General features: G+C 39.0%; 1 protein-coding gene across 5 annotated transcripts in view; it reads left to right on the top strand.

Moving 5' to 3' along the window:
• Positions 1 to 20283, top strand: part of ERG (ETS transcription factor ERG) — a 91871-nt gene that overhangs the window by 57141 nt on the left and 14447 nt on the right. For 2 of the 5 annotated variants that reach the window (XM_056858542.1, XM_056858543.1), the window contains exons 2-6: positions 2855 to 3072; positions 10748 to 10899; positions 14347 to 14550; positions 15245 to 15325; positions 18903 to 18974. In XM_056858542.1, the coding sequence (XP_056714520.1) occupies positions 2855 to 3072; positions 10748 to 10899; positions 14347 to 14550; positions 15245 to 15325; positions 18903 to 18974 (727 nt within the window). The remainder of the gene's footprint in view (positions 1 to 2854; positions 3073 to 10747; positions 10900 to 14346; positions 14551 to 15244; positions 15326 to 18902; positions 18975 to 20283) is intronic. The other 3 variants (XM_056858545.1, XM_056858544.1, XM_056858546.1) reach the window with 3 other exon arrangements.

Genomic DNA, 20283 nt, shown 5'->3' with positions numbered 1-20283 from the left:
TTTGCTGAGAGGAAGGGCTGGATTGGGTTATAGTTGTTGTGCATAGACCTGCTGATCCCTATAAAGACCTGGTACAGTTTGTGCACATATTGTCATGTACAGAAACTAATGGAAAAGGGGTAAACAATAATGAGACTTAATGATCTGCTTATTTCCCTGTTCACTATTTCCCTGTACTGTTAGGTTGCCAGTCTCTTGGTGGAGGCAGGGGATCCTCCTCCCCCACTCAGAGCAGATAGCAGGAGAAAAAATCAAATGAAAATGGCCATTAAACCTATGGCATGTCATCAATTCTGGGATGTCACACTTCTCTTAGGAATAGCTGGTAACTTTGATTTTACCATAGGCATGACATAGTTTCCAGGGCTTCCTGGATGTGATGACATGGCATCTCAGGGCTATTTTGTTCACTGAAGTTTTTAAAATTATTATGTTGAAAAACACAAGTTTTTAATTGAGTGTAAGATGCAGGAATTTTATTAGGTTAGAGGTAAATTGAGGATATATTGTTACTGGCTGTTTTTAATTATGTATTGTATTGTAAGCTGTCCTGAGCCAATGAGGAAAGGCTGGGTATAAATGTTTTCATTAATAAATACAAAATCAGATTTTTATAATCACTAAGGAATATTATATATCTGTATAGAAAATATTTTCTGTGGTTGGATATAAATGACCAAGACAGCCAAGATTGATTTTTTAATTAAAAGAATAATAAGAATAATACCAAAAAATGGTTCAAATGTACCATAAAAGACTATTTTGATTCATAGATCTGTTTTGCAGGGGAGAACCCTAAAAATGATATTGCAATGTATCAGAACTGCTTAAAGTTCCATATTATATAGGATAGGTTGAAAAACCACTCATTGATGTGGTCAATGAGTGGGCAATAAGAAGACACACACAACTTTGAAAAGACAGCATACTGATTTCTGGAACTGCTGTTTGTCATATCAAGATCAGTATTCTGGGGGGCCCTGGTGGGGGGAGCTAAGTCCGGGTGCAGATTCATGTCCAGACATGCTACCTTTGGGCAGGAATAGCATCTCTAGGTACATGGTCTTGTTATGCCTTTTCTGATGTTGACCTTGTATTTTCTCATTTTATTTTGACACAAGTCTGAGCTAGTGGAAAATCAACCTTCAAATACTCCTTTACATTCTCAGTTTAGGTATCTCTTGTCTGTGTCTTTACTGAGTTAATCACTTCTATGTAACAATTTAAGTAGGTTTTTTTCCAAAAGGACAATAAAATTCATATGACTGTAGGTGAAGACAAACATCTGTCTTTCATGATTTTCTTCACAAAAGTTTTGTTGTTCATCAGTGCTGTCATGACTATACTATGTGGCATTTTGTACCATTCAGTTTATTTGAAAGAGAATACATTCCAGATGTGTGCTACAATTCTTGATATAGGTGCCTTCAAGTATGCTGGTTGTTTTCACCATGATGGTGGTTTTGTTTGTTTTGCATTTCTCACATCTGTAATTCAAATGTAGAATATATAGTGGATTTTAAAATGGCTGTCACCCACTTTCTGCTTTGCATGAAAAATATCCATAAATGACATATTCCAGATTAAAAGGGGTGTCATTGGGTGTCATTGGCAGAATTAACACTTCATTGCTAGTGGTAAGAGAGCTGGTGGAAAGTTAGAGGAAGGATCTAGATGCCCAAGGTTAAGTGCTCAAATTACTAAGGATGGTCAGGGCCATCCTAATCAGTTACACCTTTCTAAACCTATTGACTTCAATAGACTTAAAAGGGTGTAAATCTGGTTAGGATGGCAAGATGATTAATTCACAGACTTGTCCACACACCTAATTCTGGAGCTTTGACATTTGAACAACATATCCACAATGGCTTCTGCTGCAGTGAATGCATACATATTCTTCAGTTTGCTTGAAATCTAATGCTGCTCATCAATGGAGGGCTTTTATAAGCTGTTGAATGGCTTAGTACTTAAGGAATGCATGTGAAAGGCAGAGATAGGAACAAACAGCAGCCAATCACTCTGAGTCCTTCACAGGCAAAGAACCAGATATGCATTTTCCATATCAGAGAGCCTTGTTTCTAGCATCTGTTGCTGTTTAATTAACTTGTTTTAACACCTTTAGTCAAATGGTTTTAAAAATAATATTTCCTAAATACATTCCAAGTGTATGAAAGCCCAGCTTTTTCAAATGGAGTAAATTGTGTAACTTAAAACAATTTGCACATAGCATTTAATATGCATACTTTTAGGGCCTATTTCTCGTTTTCATTTTGAGGGGTGCTTATTACTGATACGATTACAAAAGTATTGAAGCATGGTCAGTCACACCATCCCAAGGAGTATAAGGTGTCCAGAGTACTTGTTAGCAAGCCCAAAAGTTAGGATTTGTGGGTGAGAGACTCACCACTGAGAGATTAACCTGGATTGCTCCCATTAAAAAGAAATACAAGCATCCCTGAAGCAGCAGTTACAAATGTTTCAGACTCTTCCTCTCTTTCTTCCGTCAGGAAAGGGCATGACCTTATTCTTCTAGGCAGGGAGGAAAGCACACTTCCCATTATTCAGCAAAATAATTTCTTATTATGTTGTAGGGTATATTAATGACATACTACATATCCGAGACCGCTAGTTAAAGAGGTGTTACATGAATGTGAGTGAGAACCTTACATACAGCTAGAGCTAGAGCTGATGTTGCTACTGCTGCTGAAGAAATTATGCCTTTGTTAGGTTTTAAAGTTTGTTCTCACCTGTGTACATCTTATCATTGTTTGGAAGAATGCCTAAATAAAGTATATGCTCAGTGCAATTTGTCTTTCTGATTGTAATCTTTTTCCTTCTCTTCTCTGACTTTCAGGAAGCATTATCAGTTGTGAGTGAAGATCAGTCTTTGTTTGAGTGTGCATACGGAACTCCCCACCTTGCTAAGACCGAGATGACAGCCTCCTCTTCCAGTGAATATGGGCAAACATCAAAGATGAGTCCCCGTGTCCCCCAGCAGGACTGGTTGTCACAACCTCCAGCCAGAGTCACCATTAAGATGGAATGCAATCCAAGTCAAGTTAATGGCTCAAGGTAAGGATCTCCAGGATCAGAGGAGCATGCCGAATAGATTAGGTGCTGTGGAACACAGGCAGGATGGTGCTGCTGCAGTCGTCTTGTTTGTGGGCTTCCTAGAGGCACCTGGTTGGCCACTGTGTGAACAGACTGGACTTGATGGGCCTTGGTTTGATCCAGCATGGCTTTTCTTATGTTCTTAAGTAACTTAAGGACCGGGAATGAAGTCTCTTTGGGGTTATTTGGATAAGATGTTTTCTCTGATGATTCTCTCCAATCAGGGATGGGGAGTGAGCTGCAAGTTTGCATGTTTCCTCCCTTGAGAACAGGTGAATAGTCAAACTGGAAGATGCAGTGGTTATTTAAACATGACATTTCTCATAACCTTGGAAGGTTAGATACTGACTGAAGACACCTGATACCATTTCTTCCCGGGAGTGAGAGGAAGTAATGCCCCCCCCCAAATATCCTTTGTATCGTTTTGTAATGGTGCATTTGTGCAGTCCAAATAACCATAGTGTCTGTGCTTCTAGCAAATAACAGCAAGTCTGTATTGATCTACAGTGGACTGTCGTCACAGCTGCCTTGTGGCAACCCCAGCAAGGGTCTTTCAAGTCAAGTGAGAAGCAGAAGTGGTCTGCCATTGCTTTTCCCTGCAGAGTTTTCCTTGGGAGGTCTCCCTTCCGTGACCTGACTTTGCTTAGCTTCTGAGATCTGACGAGACTGGGCTATACCATGCCACCTTCCATCCGCTATATAATTAAGCAAGACAAATTCAACTGATTTCTTCAGATTCCTCAAATGCGACAGACATCAATTTAATTATTGAATCCCAAAAGGATTCTGCTCTGTTGCAATACCACCACATGTGTACTAGCATTTGGATGTTCACAAAACCAGCAACAATCTCCACTATTTCCAAAGATTCTAGCAATTTGAACTGGTGAGAGGTGCCACTGATGCACCATCTTACCAATGTTCTCTATAACCACAGTAGAAACTGAGAAAAAGGAACTGCAGATAAATATGTAAGACCAAATTCTTGAATCTATGCCATAGCCTAATGACGTCCTCAATTTCTTAACATAACTAGGGGTCAAATTACTAGTATTTTCCAATAAATAATAGATTGCCATCGTATTTTGATTTTGCAGTAGATAAATTTCAAACTTCTTCATCTCAGTTATGTAACTTCTGATTTATTGTTTTTTTCATTGTTATTGTATCCTATATGGTGGTAAATAAAAAAACAAGAAAAAGCTTTAATAGTAATGTATGCTGTATTCAACATCCATATGCTGCTATTATTTGAATGCATTTAGAATCATTGCAAATAATTACAATTTCTTAATTCAGTCTTGGTACTCACATCTGACTGAGGTCACTAGAATCTATAGAAACAGTGGCGATTATTGCTGGTTTTGTGAACAGCCAAACGTTATTTCTACTGGGGTGTGAGGAAAAGTGGTACAAAGGCTTTCATATTCACAGAACAGGAAGAAATGTACCTTTATTCACATAATATAATTTACACAATGAAATTGAAACATTACTTTTTCACATTTAATATAATTGTTTAGAAGGCTGCATAAAGAATTTCTGCATTCTCCAGAGTTCAGAAGTTTAGCATTATTCATGCATACACTAGTATGGTACTGCCTTAGATGTCTGAAGTTGAGGAAGGTAGAGGGGCAGGTAGCATAAATCATTTCCAGGTTTTTCTTTCTGTTATCTTCAGGTCATGCCAAACAATGGCTTCTATATACATGTGGAGGGTTACCAGGTCCCTCCTCAAAACTGGCAGGAGGTTTAGGGAGGCAGAATTGGGGGCAGTGATTAGCATCATCTACGCTATGACATCACTTCCAGTTTATGTGGATGTGCCAGCATCGCACTGGGGATATGCTCTAGCACTCGCAAAAAAACTCTATGGTTTCCATATGGTAACCGGGCAATTGGGAACCCTATACATGTGCAAGGTTAACATTCAGGACCTTGATTTGATGGTAGGCTTCTACTTATGTAGGAGCTGTGTGAGTTATTGTCTAGTCCCAGCATGGTAGCATAAGGTGGCAATAAGGTGGGAAGAAGCTCAAACAAGGCTGGTAGTCCAAGCAGTGGTTCGTAGCATCCATTTGGATAGAATTATTAACTCCTAGTGCAGTCTGGACCTATTAAGATAGTAGAAGATCTTCATGGGACCAAGTTCTTAGTAAAATGTAATCTTAAATCCCACAGCTAGCCTTGCTTCATATTATTTTGGCTATTTTGGTTCACATTAGGAACCTTGAATAGATGATACCTCTATTAAGTAAAACTTGCAGAAATTCCACCAAAAACATGTAATAGATTTCCATACAATAATTCATTTCAGATTATGATCAACATGCTGTTTTAGCAACCTCCAATGACATTCAATTCCTACCCACAAAGGCAGGCATAGGGTAGCTATGGTTTCCAGTGTACACTTATTTTATGAAACCACAAGAACACTATACTTACAAGTTATTGAAATGAAATGCAACATGAGAAATATAATCCACTGTCATTATAATAGAATTTCTATAAAATAATGAAGAGCAAAATAAGAGAATATAGATTTAGAAAGCTGTGGGCCAACTGAGAAACTATTGTGGTTTGCTGCTTGGTATCAGTATTTCAGAATTCTCCCAACAATAATTAAATTGTAAATTAGGTATACAAGGAACATCATTTTGTAACTGGGAGTTAGGGTTCCCATTCCCTTCACTCTTTCTTCACTTTAACCTCACACATAAGAAATATTGAAGTTTCTGCTCTCATGGAGAAAGAATCAAGTGTAGTAAAAGTTAAACCAGCTGTTTCCCTGCACTGCAAAAACAAAGAGCAGTGCTGGTAACATTTATAGCTTGTTTGGCCTCTAGTGGGGCAGATGCTGACTGCTTTCATTTTCTGTGATGGCCTTAAGGCTCAGAGCAGCTGGAGAGTGCAAGGGAGCCAATGAAATGGAGGGTGAGTAGACTGTGTTCACAAAGCTGTGTTGCATTATTAAAATGCATAACCCTATGCCTTTGCATCTTAATATAACTTTCTTTGTATTATTTGAAGTGACTGTTGCTAGTCTATGGCATTTGCTTGTCATTTTGATGTATGATGGTATTTCAAACCATCTATAGAAAAAGATCCACAGACAAAGAAGACAGAATTCAAAGGTGTTAGGCTGACCTTATGCGTTTTGGTATCCTACCCAACATACAAAGTTGGTTGCTTCACACTAGATATGAGTTCCTCAGTTACCTTGCTGGGCTGAAACCATGCGCCCAGTCTTATAACCATGGCATTCAGGTTGCCCATGCTGGGGTCATAATCTGATTACCCTATCCTGTATGCCCCTTGGTGAATCTAAATAGCCTTGGTTAGTAATAAAAAATTATATCTAGGGTGATGGTATCTTAGAAGGCTTCTGATGCAGGCTGAGGTTCTGCAACCACAACTTCTCAACTGGCTTTTATAATTCATCCACTTATACTCTCTCCCAGCCTAGACACCTAGATGACTCCCCCACTTCAATGCAAAAATTCCTTCACCTGTTCCCTTGTTGGGTCATTCATCCCAGTCAGGTAACTCCAAGTAACTTCTCACCCTACAAAATTTAAAGTTCATTTATGTAAAAAGATATTTATATACCACCATGAATGCACATGGGACTTTATATAGAAAATGGCTCTTGTGTCCTGAAAAACTTTCAATGCACAATTGACCATGTCAATAGAACAGACCAAAACTTAGTAAAACTGCAGTCAGATCCGAAGAAGAAAAAATTAAGAGCCTTTTATGGGTCAAGAACTCTCAGAGGTTGGACTTCCGGTAGAGAGCTGATCCTAGCGCCACGCTAGGACCCTAAAGTGCTACAATCAATGTTTTACGTTAGATAGGAACTGTTTTATTTCAGATACAGTTAAATGTCTACTATTTTTATCTCAAATCTATATATCATTGTTTTATTGGCATATGCCGTGTTAACAAATCTGATTCTGAAACTGATGGTGTACTTAATAGCTACAAGAGGTATAGGTTCTTTACAATTCAAAGATTTTTTATATAAACTGAGTAATAAAAATTTACAAAAAGATCTAAAGAAGTGATTAGCATCTTTTTCCTTTTGAATAATTCAGAATAATTTTTATTGACAAGAACACTTCAGACTACATGGCCTTCAATTATGTATCATCAATACTACCAAATGGAACACACTTACGTAAGCTTTACCTTAATATAGAAGTGTTACAAGGATGTAAATAAAACTTTGCCCTACAATAAAAATGTGCTGAAGTTGTCAGTTCAGTTTGTGCATATATTTCCATTTAAATTTTTAAAAAGCCAAACTAATTTTTGGTATACCTTTCCTTACTATCAGTGTAGCTGCAAACTTACAAATTTAACTGGTATGAAAAGTGATTTTTTAAAAAAATGACAGCTTCAACAGGTTATCATATTTAACCTAATCTATTTTTGGATGTATACTGAGAGAAGGCCCTGACCTCAATGGCCCAGTCTAGCCTGATCCCTTCAGATCTCAGAAGCTATGCAGGGTCAGCCCTGGTTAGTACTTGGATAGGAGACCACCAAGGAAGTCCAGGGTTGCTATGCAGAGGCAGGCAATGACAAACCACCTCTGTAAGTCTCTTGTCTTGAAAACCCCATGAGGGGTTGTCATAAGTGCAACTTGATGGCTTTTTCCTGCACCACTGAGAAAAGTTCAGAATTTTAAGATGCAGTAGTGAGATCCTGTGATGTTGTAGGATAGCACCAGGTCCATGTTCCCAGTACTGATGATTAGGGGTGTGCATTTGGGTAAAGCCAAACCCAACCTCCCCCCCCAAATTCCTTATCAGTATTTTTTGGTGTTTTTTTAATACTGGAAAAAATGGCTGCAATTTAAGGAAGCCGAAAAGCAGATCCCAAATAATGCCATTTTTTTGGGGTGGGGGGTCATTATTCAGGACAGCATTGGCCCTGTCGCCATTTTAAAAATGGGAGGAATCCCCTCTCCCCCTCCCTCCCTCCCTCCCTCTCCCCCTTACTACCTTCTGGTGCCACTGCCTCCTCCACAGTCTATGCAGACTTTGCAGTTGGTGATGCAGAATTGAATGCTCAGCCAAGCTGGGCTCAGCCAAGCTGAACCCAGTGTTCAGTTCACAGTGCCACCTCCGAACTCCATGTGGGTCTGGGAGGTGGCAGGCAGCATAGAGCTGAATATTCAGCTCTGTGCTGCCTGCCGCATTTGAGTCCCATGTGGAGTTTGCAGGCTGCTGGAATTTTTTTAGTTCAGGTTTAATAAACCTGGATTTAGAAAAAATCTGGAAAAAGCTGATACAGAGATTTGGCTTTTTTGGTTTTTCTGAAAATTTTTGGGTCTATTAAACTTGAACCCAAAAAATACCGGCAAAAAATGATGCACAGCCCTACTGATTATTAAAAAATGCATACCTTTTCTTGTAATAAATGGTTCCTATTTCCTGAGTGGGGGAAGAAGCACTGAGTGAACAATACAAGAAGCTGGGGTCGGGGTGGAGTAAAGGAAAGAGAGGGGGAGAAGGCAGAACTGGTGGTGTGTTTTGTGTTGGATTTTTTTTATAAAGTTTTGTCTTCAAAACCCTGTAATGTAAAGCTATTTCTATTGTCTAACAAAAGCAAGAGTCCTTTCTCTTAAGAGTATTCTTCTGTTACTGTCAGGAGCAGGCCATGAGGATGGTATGTGGTAGTGCGATTGTGCTGCTTCCAGGTGCTGTTGTGCTATTCTGTCCAAGGCCAGTCTATGCCCCCTGTTCAGTCTTCATAGATTCCCATACTGTGGGAATAGCCAAGTACTCCTTCCTGCTTCCGGGAGGGGGGTTGCCTGGGTTACCAGTTATCTCCTTTTGCTTTTCCATATATGCCAAGTACCTTGCCTTTGCCCCTTACTAGTGTCCTTTTGAATATGGCTTCTGAAACCTGTAGATTCTAACCAATAAAACTGCTTTCGTGGACTTGCCGTCTGCTGGAATCTGTTTATGGGTTTGCCGCAGGGCTAGAGCTTACAGTTACCTTCTAGCTTCTGAATCATCAACCATTTTTTTGTCTTTAAAATACCATATATGTAGACAACTATATTAAATATCTAACTATTTCTGGCAGGAGAAATGCACTGCCATTAAAATTATATTAGGGGATTTCCTGTGGAATCTTTAAAGCTGTCTTCAGTACATTCAAAGAAAGTTGCCTAGCTTAAAACCCTCTCCAGATTTTTATGGCAGACTTATAGTATCTAGCAAAGTGTACTATGAAAGATTTTAAATTTTACCCCACTGTACATTTGACATTGTGGGACATGGTTTCAATAAAACTCAGTTTGTACTATAAGTCATGCATAATAAGTGATAATGTCCAGACGTAATGGAGGCCATAAGTAATGGAGGCCATATCCATCCACAGTTAAGAGATGAGTAATGAATATCTTTTTACAATGAAAAGGTTTTGTATATGTCTATCATTATGATTATTATGCTTATATTATTGCTCTTTGAATTGGAAAAGGCATGTACAATGTATGGATGAAGCTGATAAATTTTATGGCTTCTAGTGTAAGTATGTGGCTTAAAAAACATATTCCATCATTCTCAGAATTTGAATGATTGACATGTTTTATTGCTACAGATCTATCTCTCCATCTCATTTTCTTCAAAGGAGTTCAGACATACATGGTTCTATCCTCCTGTACTCAATAACTCGTTGAGGTAATTAGGATGAAAGAAAGCGACTGACCCAAGATCAGCTAATGAGCTTCATGGCTGAGTGGGGATTTGATCCTGGGTCTAGTCTGACATTCAGACTACTACACTACACTGGCTCACAGTGTTATAATTAATCACTGTGTGATATCTGAATCAATCCTTGGTGTTTTGAAGCATAATACCAAAGGCCCCTTTGAACTACTCTCACACTTTGGGCCTGCCTACCTGAATGTTGTTAACGGAAAGGGGAAGACCACTATAATTAAAATCAATATGGAGTGTGATTTAAGTTGTTAATTGGTCAGAAAACAACTGCCTTGCAGATTTAGGACATCACCCCCTATTTTCAAAGGTGGAGAGAGCCAGTCTGTCTGTGCCCATTAAGTTTTCCATAGAGGTTGAGATGAATGCCTGAGCATTGCCATAGTGCAATGAGATCCAGGTCATGCCAGAAGTGATGGCATGGTGTCAGCACAAAGCCAAAAAGTTAAGTCTCCACCCCCCAATCTCCTACCAGTTGCCAGCCATTGGGTTTGCAACTCTATACGCAGTCAGATCCTCCAATATTTCAGAAGTCATGGGTACCTTTAAAGACTAACAAAATTTTATTCTGACATAAGACTGAAGATGAGGGCTCTTATCCACAAAAAAATATTCCGGAATATCATGTTGTTCATTTTTAAGGTGCCACAAGACTCCTAATTATATTTGCTACAACAGATTGACAAAGCTGTCCATCTGGAATCCAGTATTTCTGAACACAGTTGACAACCTGGCATGTATTCTTAGAACCAGCAACAAGACCGGAAACAGGTTTATGTGAAAGACTGAGATTTTGAAATGAGCGCCAGGCAAAAAATCCTCTTCCAAAATTAATTCTGTTTACTGAAATGTTTTGAGTTATGGCCTGTTATCCAGGAAAATTTAAATTCTTTCCTTAGGAATTCCCCTGACAACTGCAGTGTGGCAAAAGGAGGAAAGATGGCCAGCAACACAGAAAATGCTGGAATAAACTATGGAAGCTATATGGAAGAAAAACATATCCCACCACCAAACATGACCACCAATGAACGTAGAGTTATCGTACCAGCAGGTGATATATTTCTGTTTGTAAATAGATATTTAATAAGATCTGCCTCATCACTAAATATGAGCATAAACCATCAAGTTAAGCACTGATTTAATAGGAGTCTCAAGTACAAATTTATTTCTCTTCCATTTAAAACAATGGTATTCAAAGTTTTTACAACCATGTCTTTTTGGTACACTTTTCCTATAAAGCCTCCAAATGTACATGCATGGTGGTGGTGGAAAGTTGCCATCAAGTCGCAGCCAACTTATGGCAACCCCATAGGGTTTTCAAGGCAAGAGACGTACAAAATATTAATTGATATATGCACCTACCCATGCTGAAAATAAATGATGGTGAAGTGAAAGTAGATAAGTTTGAGTGCTGCATTGGCTAGGGCGTTAGGAATTGTATTTATTTGAATGGATAGGTCTTCTTTCTCCCAAAGTAAGGCTCAAGGCAACTTGAAACTGAATTTATTAGTCAAAGACAAGCACTATAGGCAACTTGAGCTATGGATGCTGGAAGCTAGTTCTGTGCAGAGTTTCTTCCCCCCCACCCCAGGGAGGCAAGCCACCCATCATAAAAATATTTTCATGCCAAATAACACAGCAAAGCACTTATCAAGAAAAGGATGAGAGATTGTGGGTCCCATGGATTGACTGCCTTAAAGTGACAGTCACCATATTAAAGGAGGCTTGCATTTTCATCCATTTGTGCTCATCCCTAGAGATTACAGTTTCTCAAAAGAAGGCCTTCCGTTTCAGTTCTGTGTTAGTACAACCCTCAGCTGAAACCACCACACACACACACACACACACACACAGAGAGAGAGAGAGAGAGAGAGAGAGAGAGAGAGAGAGAGAGAGAGAGAGAGAGAGAGAGAGAGAGAGAGAGAGAGAGAGAGAGAGAGAGAGAGAGAGAGATGTGCCCTGACCTGGATACCCCAGGCTAGCCTGATCACGTCAGGTCTCAGCAACTAAACAGGGTTGACCCTGGCAAGTATTTGTATGGGAGATCTCCAAGGAATACCAGGGTTGTGACATGGAGGCAGGCAATGGCAAACCACCTCTGAACCTCTCTTGCCTTGAAAACCCCACTGGGGGTTGCCATATGTCAGATAAAACAAGTAATAAGTCTTAACATTGGATACCTGTAGCATATTAGCCTCATGCATATCCATTTCTGAGAACTGTGAAAATACCATATAAACTTCTTAAAAATCTGAAAGACAAATAAAGACTAATAAAGCTCACTTCAGCTGCATAATATTTACCATATAATTTGCTAACTTAGTTTGGGAATCTGCACAGGAAGAATTTCTATATATTTCTTAACAGTATTTATAACAATTTTGGTAAACACATGAAGCAGCCTTATATTGAGTCTGTCAAAGTCAGTAGTGTCTATTCTGATTGGCAGCGGCTCTTCAGGGGTTCAGGCAGATGTGTTTGGAGATGCCAGGGATTGAATACTGGAACCTTCTGCATACAAAGCAGATGCTTTGACCATTGAGACATTGCCCCTCCCTATGATGCAGGGAAGTGTGTTTTCAACATGCAATATGCATACATAACAACAGCTGCATATATGCAACCAGTTATTATTGGTTTTATTCCACCTACAGTATTAATTCCTGACCTAGAACATCAAATAATCGTCACTACTTTGGTTGATCGCTGTTGATATATTACCTAGGGTAATCCTCTTATTGGTTCTTGTGGGTTATCCGGGCTGTGTAACCGTGGTCTTGGTATTTTCTTTCCTGACGTTTCGCCAGCAGCTGTGGCAGGCATCTTCAGAGGAGTAATACTGAAGGACACCTTCAGTGTTACTCCTCTGAAGATGCCTGCCACAGCTGCTGGCGCAACGTCAGGAAAGAAAATACCAAGACCACGGTTACACAGCCCAGATAACCCACAAGAACCAATGAACTCTGACCGTGAAAGCCTTCGACAATATTTTAATCATCTTATTATTCATCAAATGGAATAATTAATTCCTCTAATTTATGCACAGTTCTGGAATTGTAAACACACTACCCTTGGTTAAGAAAAATGAAATCAGTAATATTCCTTTATCATTGTTTTGCATTAGTGGTCATCCACGTGAGGCTTATTATTACCAGGAAAGAAGCATTTGCTTTTATTCCCAGTGTTCCAAAATTATTGAATATAAAATTTTGCTGGTCAACGACTGTAATAAATTGAAAATGAATTGAATTGAATACTGAATATAAAACATTTTTGTTTCTGTTGTGTTGCTGCTGTATTGCTTAATGTTCCTACAGTTACATAGTAGCAAACATCTGCAAGAACACTATTTGTGGCTAAAACTGCAAGCTGTAATTCTGTCAGTTATTTGTCAAGCTACAGACTTGTTGCATAATGTTGCACATGTCTTCAGACTATGCTTTTCTAAGCTAAAGCAAAACTACTTTACTGAATGATAACATATTCACAAACAGCCCTATTGGCCTCTAAAGCAATAGGGGGTGAGTGGATTTACCATTGTTACCTTTTTGCAGTGTTCAAACTATAAGTGATCATAAATAGCTTTCTCCCGTCCACATCTCTCTTAAGAAATGTATTTGGAAATGAATGCAATAGTTCTTCTGAGAGCAAGAGGTCTGTATACAAAAACAGCTGTTTGCCAAGCTGCACAAGAAATAATTGGAAAAAGCTCTGCTGCCAGATGTTTTCACTTATTTAGAGCAATTTTAGCATGCAGGATGATGTGGCAAAAGAAAAGTGGAGGGGAAAAGCAAGATTTTTAATTCCTGGCTAAGCTAGTACACAGGGCTTGGTTTCTATATTAAAATTTCTCACCTGAATAGAAAGATAACAAATTTGCGCACACAGAAAGATAACAAAGGTACTACTCTTTCTGTAAAGGTAGTCTGCAAGTAAACTGGCATCATCAAAAGGACGCATCCAGATGCCCGTGCTCCCAGTTGTTGTACATGTCAGTGCTCGGCCAGGCAAGCACCAAGTGCCACTGCACAAAGCAAAGGCCTTCTCTGACTCTGGATCAGTTTGGTCCATCAGTGTATCTTATTTTAAAAGCTGATGGGAATGGACTTTATTCTTATGCTATTAAACTGAAAAATGTACTTGAAAAATAGAGGCACTTTGCTGGAATAATCTTTGTTGGCTTGTCATGTACGCTTTTGAACGACTATTAAAAAATAATGCACTGCTCAAGAGATAAATCCAGACAGGTATGAACAAAATACAGATTACTTCATAGGTATGAGGTGAATTGGTAACCACATTCCTTCTTTAGTAGCAAGAATCACACAGGCAAAGACAATGGGTTAATTTAGTAGCAAGAATCACACAGGCAAAGACAATGGGTTAATTTAGGATTAATTCATGTAGCAGAATAATTAATACTATTCAGTGTTGTTTTAGCACGTTTGCTAGGAAAAAGCTACTTCTCCATGGTAAAACTTTCTCCTTTTTCAAACAGATCCCACATTATGGAGTACAGACCATGTACGCCAGTGGTTGGAATGGGCTATCAAAGAATATGGCCTCCCAGACGTGGATATTTTGTTGTTCCAAAATATTGATGGGAAGGAATTGTGTAAGATGACCAAAGATGACTTCCAGAGGCTCACACCAAGTTATAATGCAGACATTCTTCTCTCACACCTACACTACCTCAGAGAAAGTAAGAACTTACTATTTTTTTAAAGGTTGTGTCCACTATATTTCCCCCCTGTAATACTTCTACTGCTATGCTTGTTATTATGAACTTTGTTATTCACAAAGATCAAAAATAGTGTGTATACCATCTACATAAAATTTGTAGTAATGTTTTTTCTGGTCACATGATTTTTCCTGTTTTCCATTACTGAAAAGATAATTCCAAATGACATGATAGACATATTGATTTATAAAGAGATGCCAGGCATGATTACATATATGTGTTCAGACTCCCATTGAAACGGGATCTGTAGACTTTCAGGTATAGAGCCTGCTAAGTACAAGTAAACTGAAATTTGTAGGCAGCATTTGAAAATAAGAAGGGGGGGAGTAAATTGGTTGATCAAAGCATATAGAAAATGTTGCAGATCACAATAATAAACAAGTAAAAAAACAAATTCTATTTTTAAAAATCAGGAAAGGCAACACCAAAATGACATTGTCTTTTTCTTAGCCTTACTAATTTTCAGGATATTTCCCTCTAATATTCTGCATTAAATTAACTCCCTGTTTGCAGAGGTATCATAAACCCATCCCCACACAGAGCAGAATGATGTTAGAATTGCCTCTAAACAAAGCTCTTAGGATAAATTCACATGCTTATTAAGATAATTTTGGATATCTTATTTTTAAATTTGGTGTTGCTTTTTGTTTTGTAGCTCCTCTTCCACATTTGACTTCAGATGATGTTGATAAGGCCTTACAAAACTCTCCACGGTTAATGCATGCTAGAAATACAGGTAATGCTGTCACTGCTCCCCTTTCTATAGGCCATACTTTTTATGTGCTAACTATAAATTAAGAAAGGAGACAGAGCTTAAGTGTTTAATAATGCTATACTAATTAAGGGAAATTTTCAGACACACACTCCCTACACAAGTGAAGGCCATTCAGCGCAACATGTAGCTGCAATTAAATCCATGTGGGCAGTCACCTAGAAAGAAAGATTGACCCCTGGGAAGAGAATGTTCACTTCTTATGCTTCCCCTATATATTTGCACACACAGGCACAAAAACATATCCATAAAACTTCACCTCCATTGCTTCTCATCCTTTCTCCCCTTCTATGAACACCCACCCACACAGCATAAAAAACACTTCTTGTGTGCCATGGAAAAGGATTCAAGCTTAGCCTTCTCCCTAATATTGCCCTCAACAGAAAGCATTATGCATGTTGAAATCAATGCACATAGAGGAGAGGTCACGTGCTGCTTTTTCAGATGTACCTAATTATATGGCTAGAACCTATACACATATACTCTCTGCACACAGGCTCCAGAATCATGAGCCAGCAGTCATGTGTAGGTGAGGTGCAGGGACAGCGCACTCCATCTCCGTATACATTGACCAACATGCATAATGCCTTTTTCAGTTATTACAGTCCTGATGCTGCATATAAGGGGAGATGGCACTTCCCATGATCTCCCTACTACATGAATAAGGGGATGTATATATTTTCCAGCTTTGATACATATGATTAGATAGTCAGGGTTTTTTAGGGTACTTCTTTGCATGTACCATGCACACCTGAGAGGAACATGGGTAATGCAATCTCCTCTTATGTATAGTTTGACCATCAAAATTGTAACAACAGAAAAGGACTAATGTTGTCTGTAGTGGGCCACTGAGAGAGGCTACCTCTGGGACAGAGATGTGAAATAAAGCTAAGCCAAAAGGAGTCTCTTCTGCTCATTTGCCTTCTTAGCCTGTTTACAAGAAAAGCATGACTTAAATGTAGAGATTGACTTGAATGTATCTAATTGTCCAGTGGCTTCTTAATCCTGTTGATTTGTCATAGCAGTTCTAGTACAACTTGAGCTGCTAGAGCTACTTTAGCATTTGTGTTTGACAAGGGTGCGGAACTGTCTAGGTCTAGCTCAGTGCCAAGGAAATCTTCCTGAATCTCACAGGTTGCCTTAAAAGGTTGCGACAGGGGATTTTTACCTACTCCTGCCATGTTTGTGCCATTGTGATAGGAACCAGGATCAAACACCATCCTAATGGGTTGGTGCTAGGAGTACATTCACCTGAGAAGCAGAAGCAGTGAGAGAAGGAAGCTCAAGAGACTCATGCTGATCTCCCTAAGCAAGGTGCATTTTCTGTCCATGTAAGGGAAAGCTCATATCTCACCTTCCTGCCATTGTATAAAATCAGAACCATGGGGTAAGGAAGCAGAAGACCCTTACCCCTCCCGTTTCTACTTCTCTTTCTCACCCAGAGGCCTTTTATATTACTTCGTGGGTTGGTGTTACATACTGAGACAAAGCTCCTGCCAGGGAAGACTCTGCTGCCACATTCATTCAAACCGATTCATCCACAGCAATTCAGAGGATTCAATCATCAGATTTTTAAAAAGAAACATTTTGTTGGTTTTTCAGTATCTACAAATCATTTTGGTCAAATTTGAACTGTAGATAAGGAAACTACAATACATTTCTTGAATTTGTGCATCAAAAGATAATATAGATTTATAAAAACATCATCTCTTTAATTTGATTAAATGAAACTTTAGGATATCTTATTATCATGCCTGAGGGTTTTCATGACTTACAGTGACCAGAAATAACAGTATATAAGAAACAGAAAAATTAATCTTAACTCTGGGCACCTTTTTAGAAACTCACCTAGATTTTCTCTTGGGTAAATCAATGATGAGTTTTATACACATTTGTTTAGTGCAATGTTAAATAACTTGAGCTCATACATTCCAAAAGTCCCCTCACAAACTATCACACTCATTCTCACTATATTTTCATGCATCTTAAGACTAAATATGTCAAGAACAAACCTCAATTTTTCATGGTGTGAATGAGCCTGAAATTCTCCTTCCTTCTTCTACTTAATTCATAGTGGGTAGCCGTGTTAGTCTGTTTGTAGTAGTCAAAAAGGGCCAGAGTCCAGTAGCACCTTAAAGACTAACAAAAATATTTTCTGTTAGGGTATGAGCTTTCGTGAGCCACAGCTCACTTCTTCAGATACAGCTAGAATGTGAATCCCTTGGTCTTTAAGTAGAGGAACAGTATGTAAATGTGAATAGCAGGCTTGATTGGATTAGGTGTGATATGCAAAAGAGTCTGTGATGTCCAGGGGAGAGATGGGTGTGGAGAAATTTCACACCTAATCCAATCAAGCCTGCTATTCACATTTACATACTGTTCCTCTACTTAAAGACCAAGGGATTCACATTCTAGCTGTATCTGAAGAAGTGAGCTGTGGCTCACGAAAGCTCATACCCTAACAGAAAATATTTTTGTTAGTCTTTAAGGTGCTACTGGACTCTTGCCCTTTTTGACTTCTTCTACTTGAATGCCATACTATGATTAAAGCCTAGCTTGTTAAGGAAGTGTCTGATATAACCAGAATGTGTTGTGTTGTCTGGATTTTGGCATCTGAATCATTTGGTGTTTGTTTCTTGTACAACTTGAATTCTAAATAATTCCTGGTTTAGAATTCTGGATTGTGGACAAGAAAACACCAGTTTGTCAAAGTGTCTGAATTTGCACATCACAAATGAGTGTGGTTAGATCAAAGACTAGCTAAAGTTCCCACTATCTTTGCTGTGTGCAAGGAAGTGGAAGAAAAGAGTCAGCAAATTAACACAAGGATCACAGCGTTTTTCAGGCCACAAGCAACTTGTAGTATGTTTGTGATGTTTGAATGTAACCTAAGCTAGACTTTTATAAGTAACGGGGACCAAGCTTTGAGTGGAATCCAAAGAACCATGTGGCTAATGACTTCAGCCTAGTATTTCAACTGTATAGACTTTATTTTTTTCTTTATTAATTTTCACTATGTTCATACACACCCAAGTATATGTGTGAAGTAACAGTAAGGCTACTGTCTGGCCTGCATATTACAGAACTTGTATTTCCCTGAATGGATGTTGAAAAAGGTTAAGCTTGAGTTCAGACTTTACAGAAAGAAAAATAAGTTGAAAAATAGGTATTGTAAGGCCTTGGCCTTATTGTATGGCTCACCCAGCTGCCTCAATTTGTCCCAGAATAGCAAGCCTAGGGTGAACCACCACACAGCACATGGAGAGCTATGCAGGGTGGGGAAAATAATTGGTGTACCTGATGCCCCTGGCAGACCTAATATGAAATCTGTAGAAAAGTTAGTACAACTATTCCTAATTGGATGTGATTTTCTTCTACTTTGCTTGAATTTCTGCCAATTTATTAATCTGGAATAACTGACAGGGAGATCATACTCTCTATCGTAGTCCAACTCCAATTTACGTATTGATAAGCTTTGCTTCAGGAAATAATAGCCAATGCAAAATTATCTTTATTGCTATTGTTGTCTTCTTGTCTTCAGGAGGTGCAGCTTTTATTTTCCCAAATACTTCAGTTTACCCTGAAGCAACACAAAGAATTACAACCAGGCCAGGTATGCAGGATGAAGGACTTTTTGTGTGCTTGCTTGCTTGCTTGCTTGCTTGCTTCAGTCTGGTTCACTGGTCTCCTCCCTATCTTGCTCTCTCTAAGCACAGAACATTAATTCTGAATATGTAACATATATATTAAATTAGAACCTGCCTCAACTATATTACCAATTCCATACATATACTGCCGAGTCTGGACTGCGCAAAAAGTCTCACCAAATTCTGACCTATTTTTTTTCCATCTGAAAGTGAGATTTTGTTATGATTATGAAAGTATTTGGCATTGTAAAAATTTCAAAACAGTTGGGGTTTTGTTTTACTGTTTAAAATTAAAAATTAATATTTGGCACACAATTTTTTGAAAATAAGAGTCAAGGAATATTTAAATTTTGATGACACGTGATATATATTTGATTATATATTTTCATCTTTTTGCTCTGCAAAAAGTATAGCTATTTCATATTGCCAGAAATAAATAAAAGATTATTTATTTGTTTTTCATTATTCATGAAAACTATTTTATTCAAACATAGTCTATATGAGGTTCTGCATATTTCCTGTACTACAATCCTACATTAGTATCATCCATGGATATATCTAGGGATATGCACTCAGACATATCTAGTCTGAATATATACCCAAAAAATACTGCCTGGTGTTTTTGGGTATACATACTTGGGATATTGTGTGTGTGTTAAGTGCCGTCAAGTCGCCTCCAACTCATGGCGAATCTGGGAATCGGTGTCCTCCCAAACATCCTTTTGTTAACAACCTTGCTCAGGTCTTGCAAATTGAGGGGTGTGGCTTCCTTTATAGACTAACAACCCATTTCTGAGGGGAGGTAGATCCATGGCAACCGGGAGCCGCACAGCTGTGCCTCCTCCTCAGAGGCTTCCCAGCCGCTGCAGAGAAAATAAAATAATTTTTAAAAATATAAAAAGGGGGAAAGGGGGGAAATGCCCCAGTGCAAAAAGCGAGGCTGCGCCAAAAAAAGTGGTGCAGCCACGTTGCAGCTCAAGGGGGCATTTCCTGAGGTTAAAGGGGTTTGGAAGCTAACATCAGCTCCGCCCCCGGCCATGAGGCACAGATCTTTTCCACCCACCCCCTTTTAAACACCCCCTGTTCCACCTCCCCTTTAAACAGATCTGTGCCTCCCAGCTGGGAGGTGCAGATCTGTTTAAAGGGCCCCCCGCGCAGAGAGCGCAGAGGGGCTTGACAACCCCCTGCCTGCCTTCCCAGGAGTCCCGGGAAGAGGGGGGGGGTCTTTAAACCCCTCTGTTCTGCCTGCGCAGACAGCGTGGAGGGGCTTGACAA

This window comes from Euleptes europaea, chromosome 12, assembly GCF_029931775.1.
Source record: "Euleptes europaea isolate rEulEur1 chromosome 12, rEulEur1.hap1, whole genome shotgun sequence".
NCBI classification, from domain to species: Eukaryota; Metazoa; Chordata; class Lepidosauria; order Squamata; family Sphaerodactylidae; genus Euleptes; species Euleptes europaea.
This window is presented reverse-complemented; position numbering and strand designations above follow the sequence as displayed.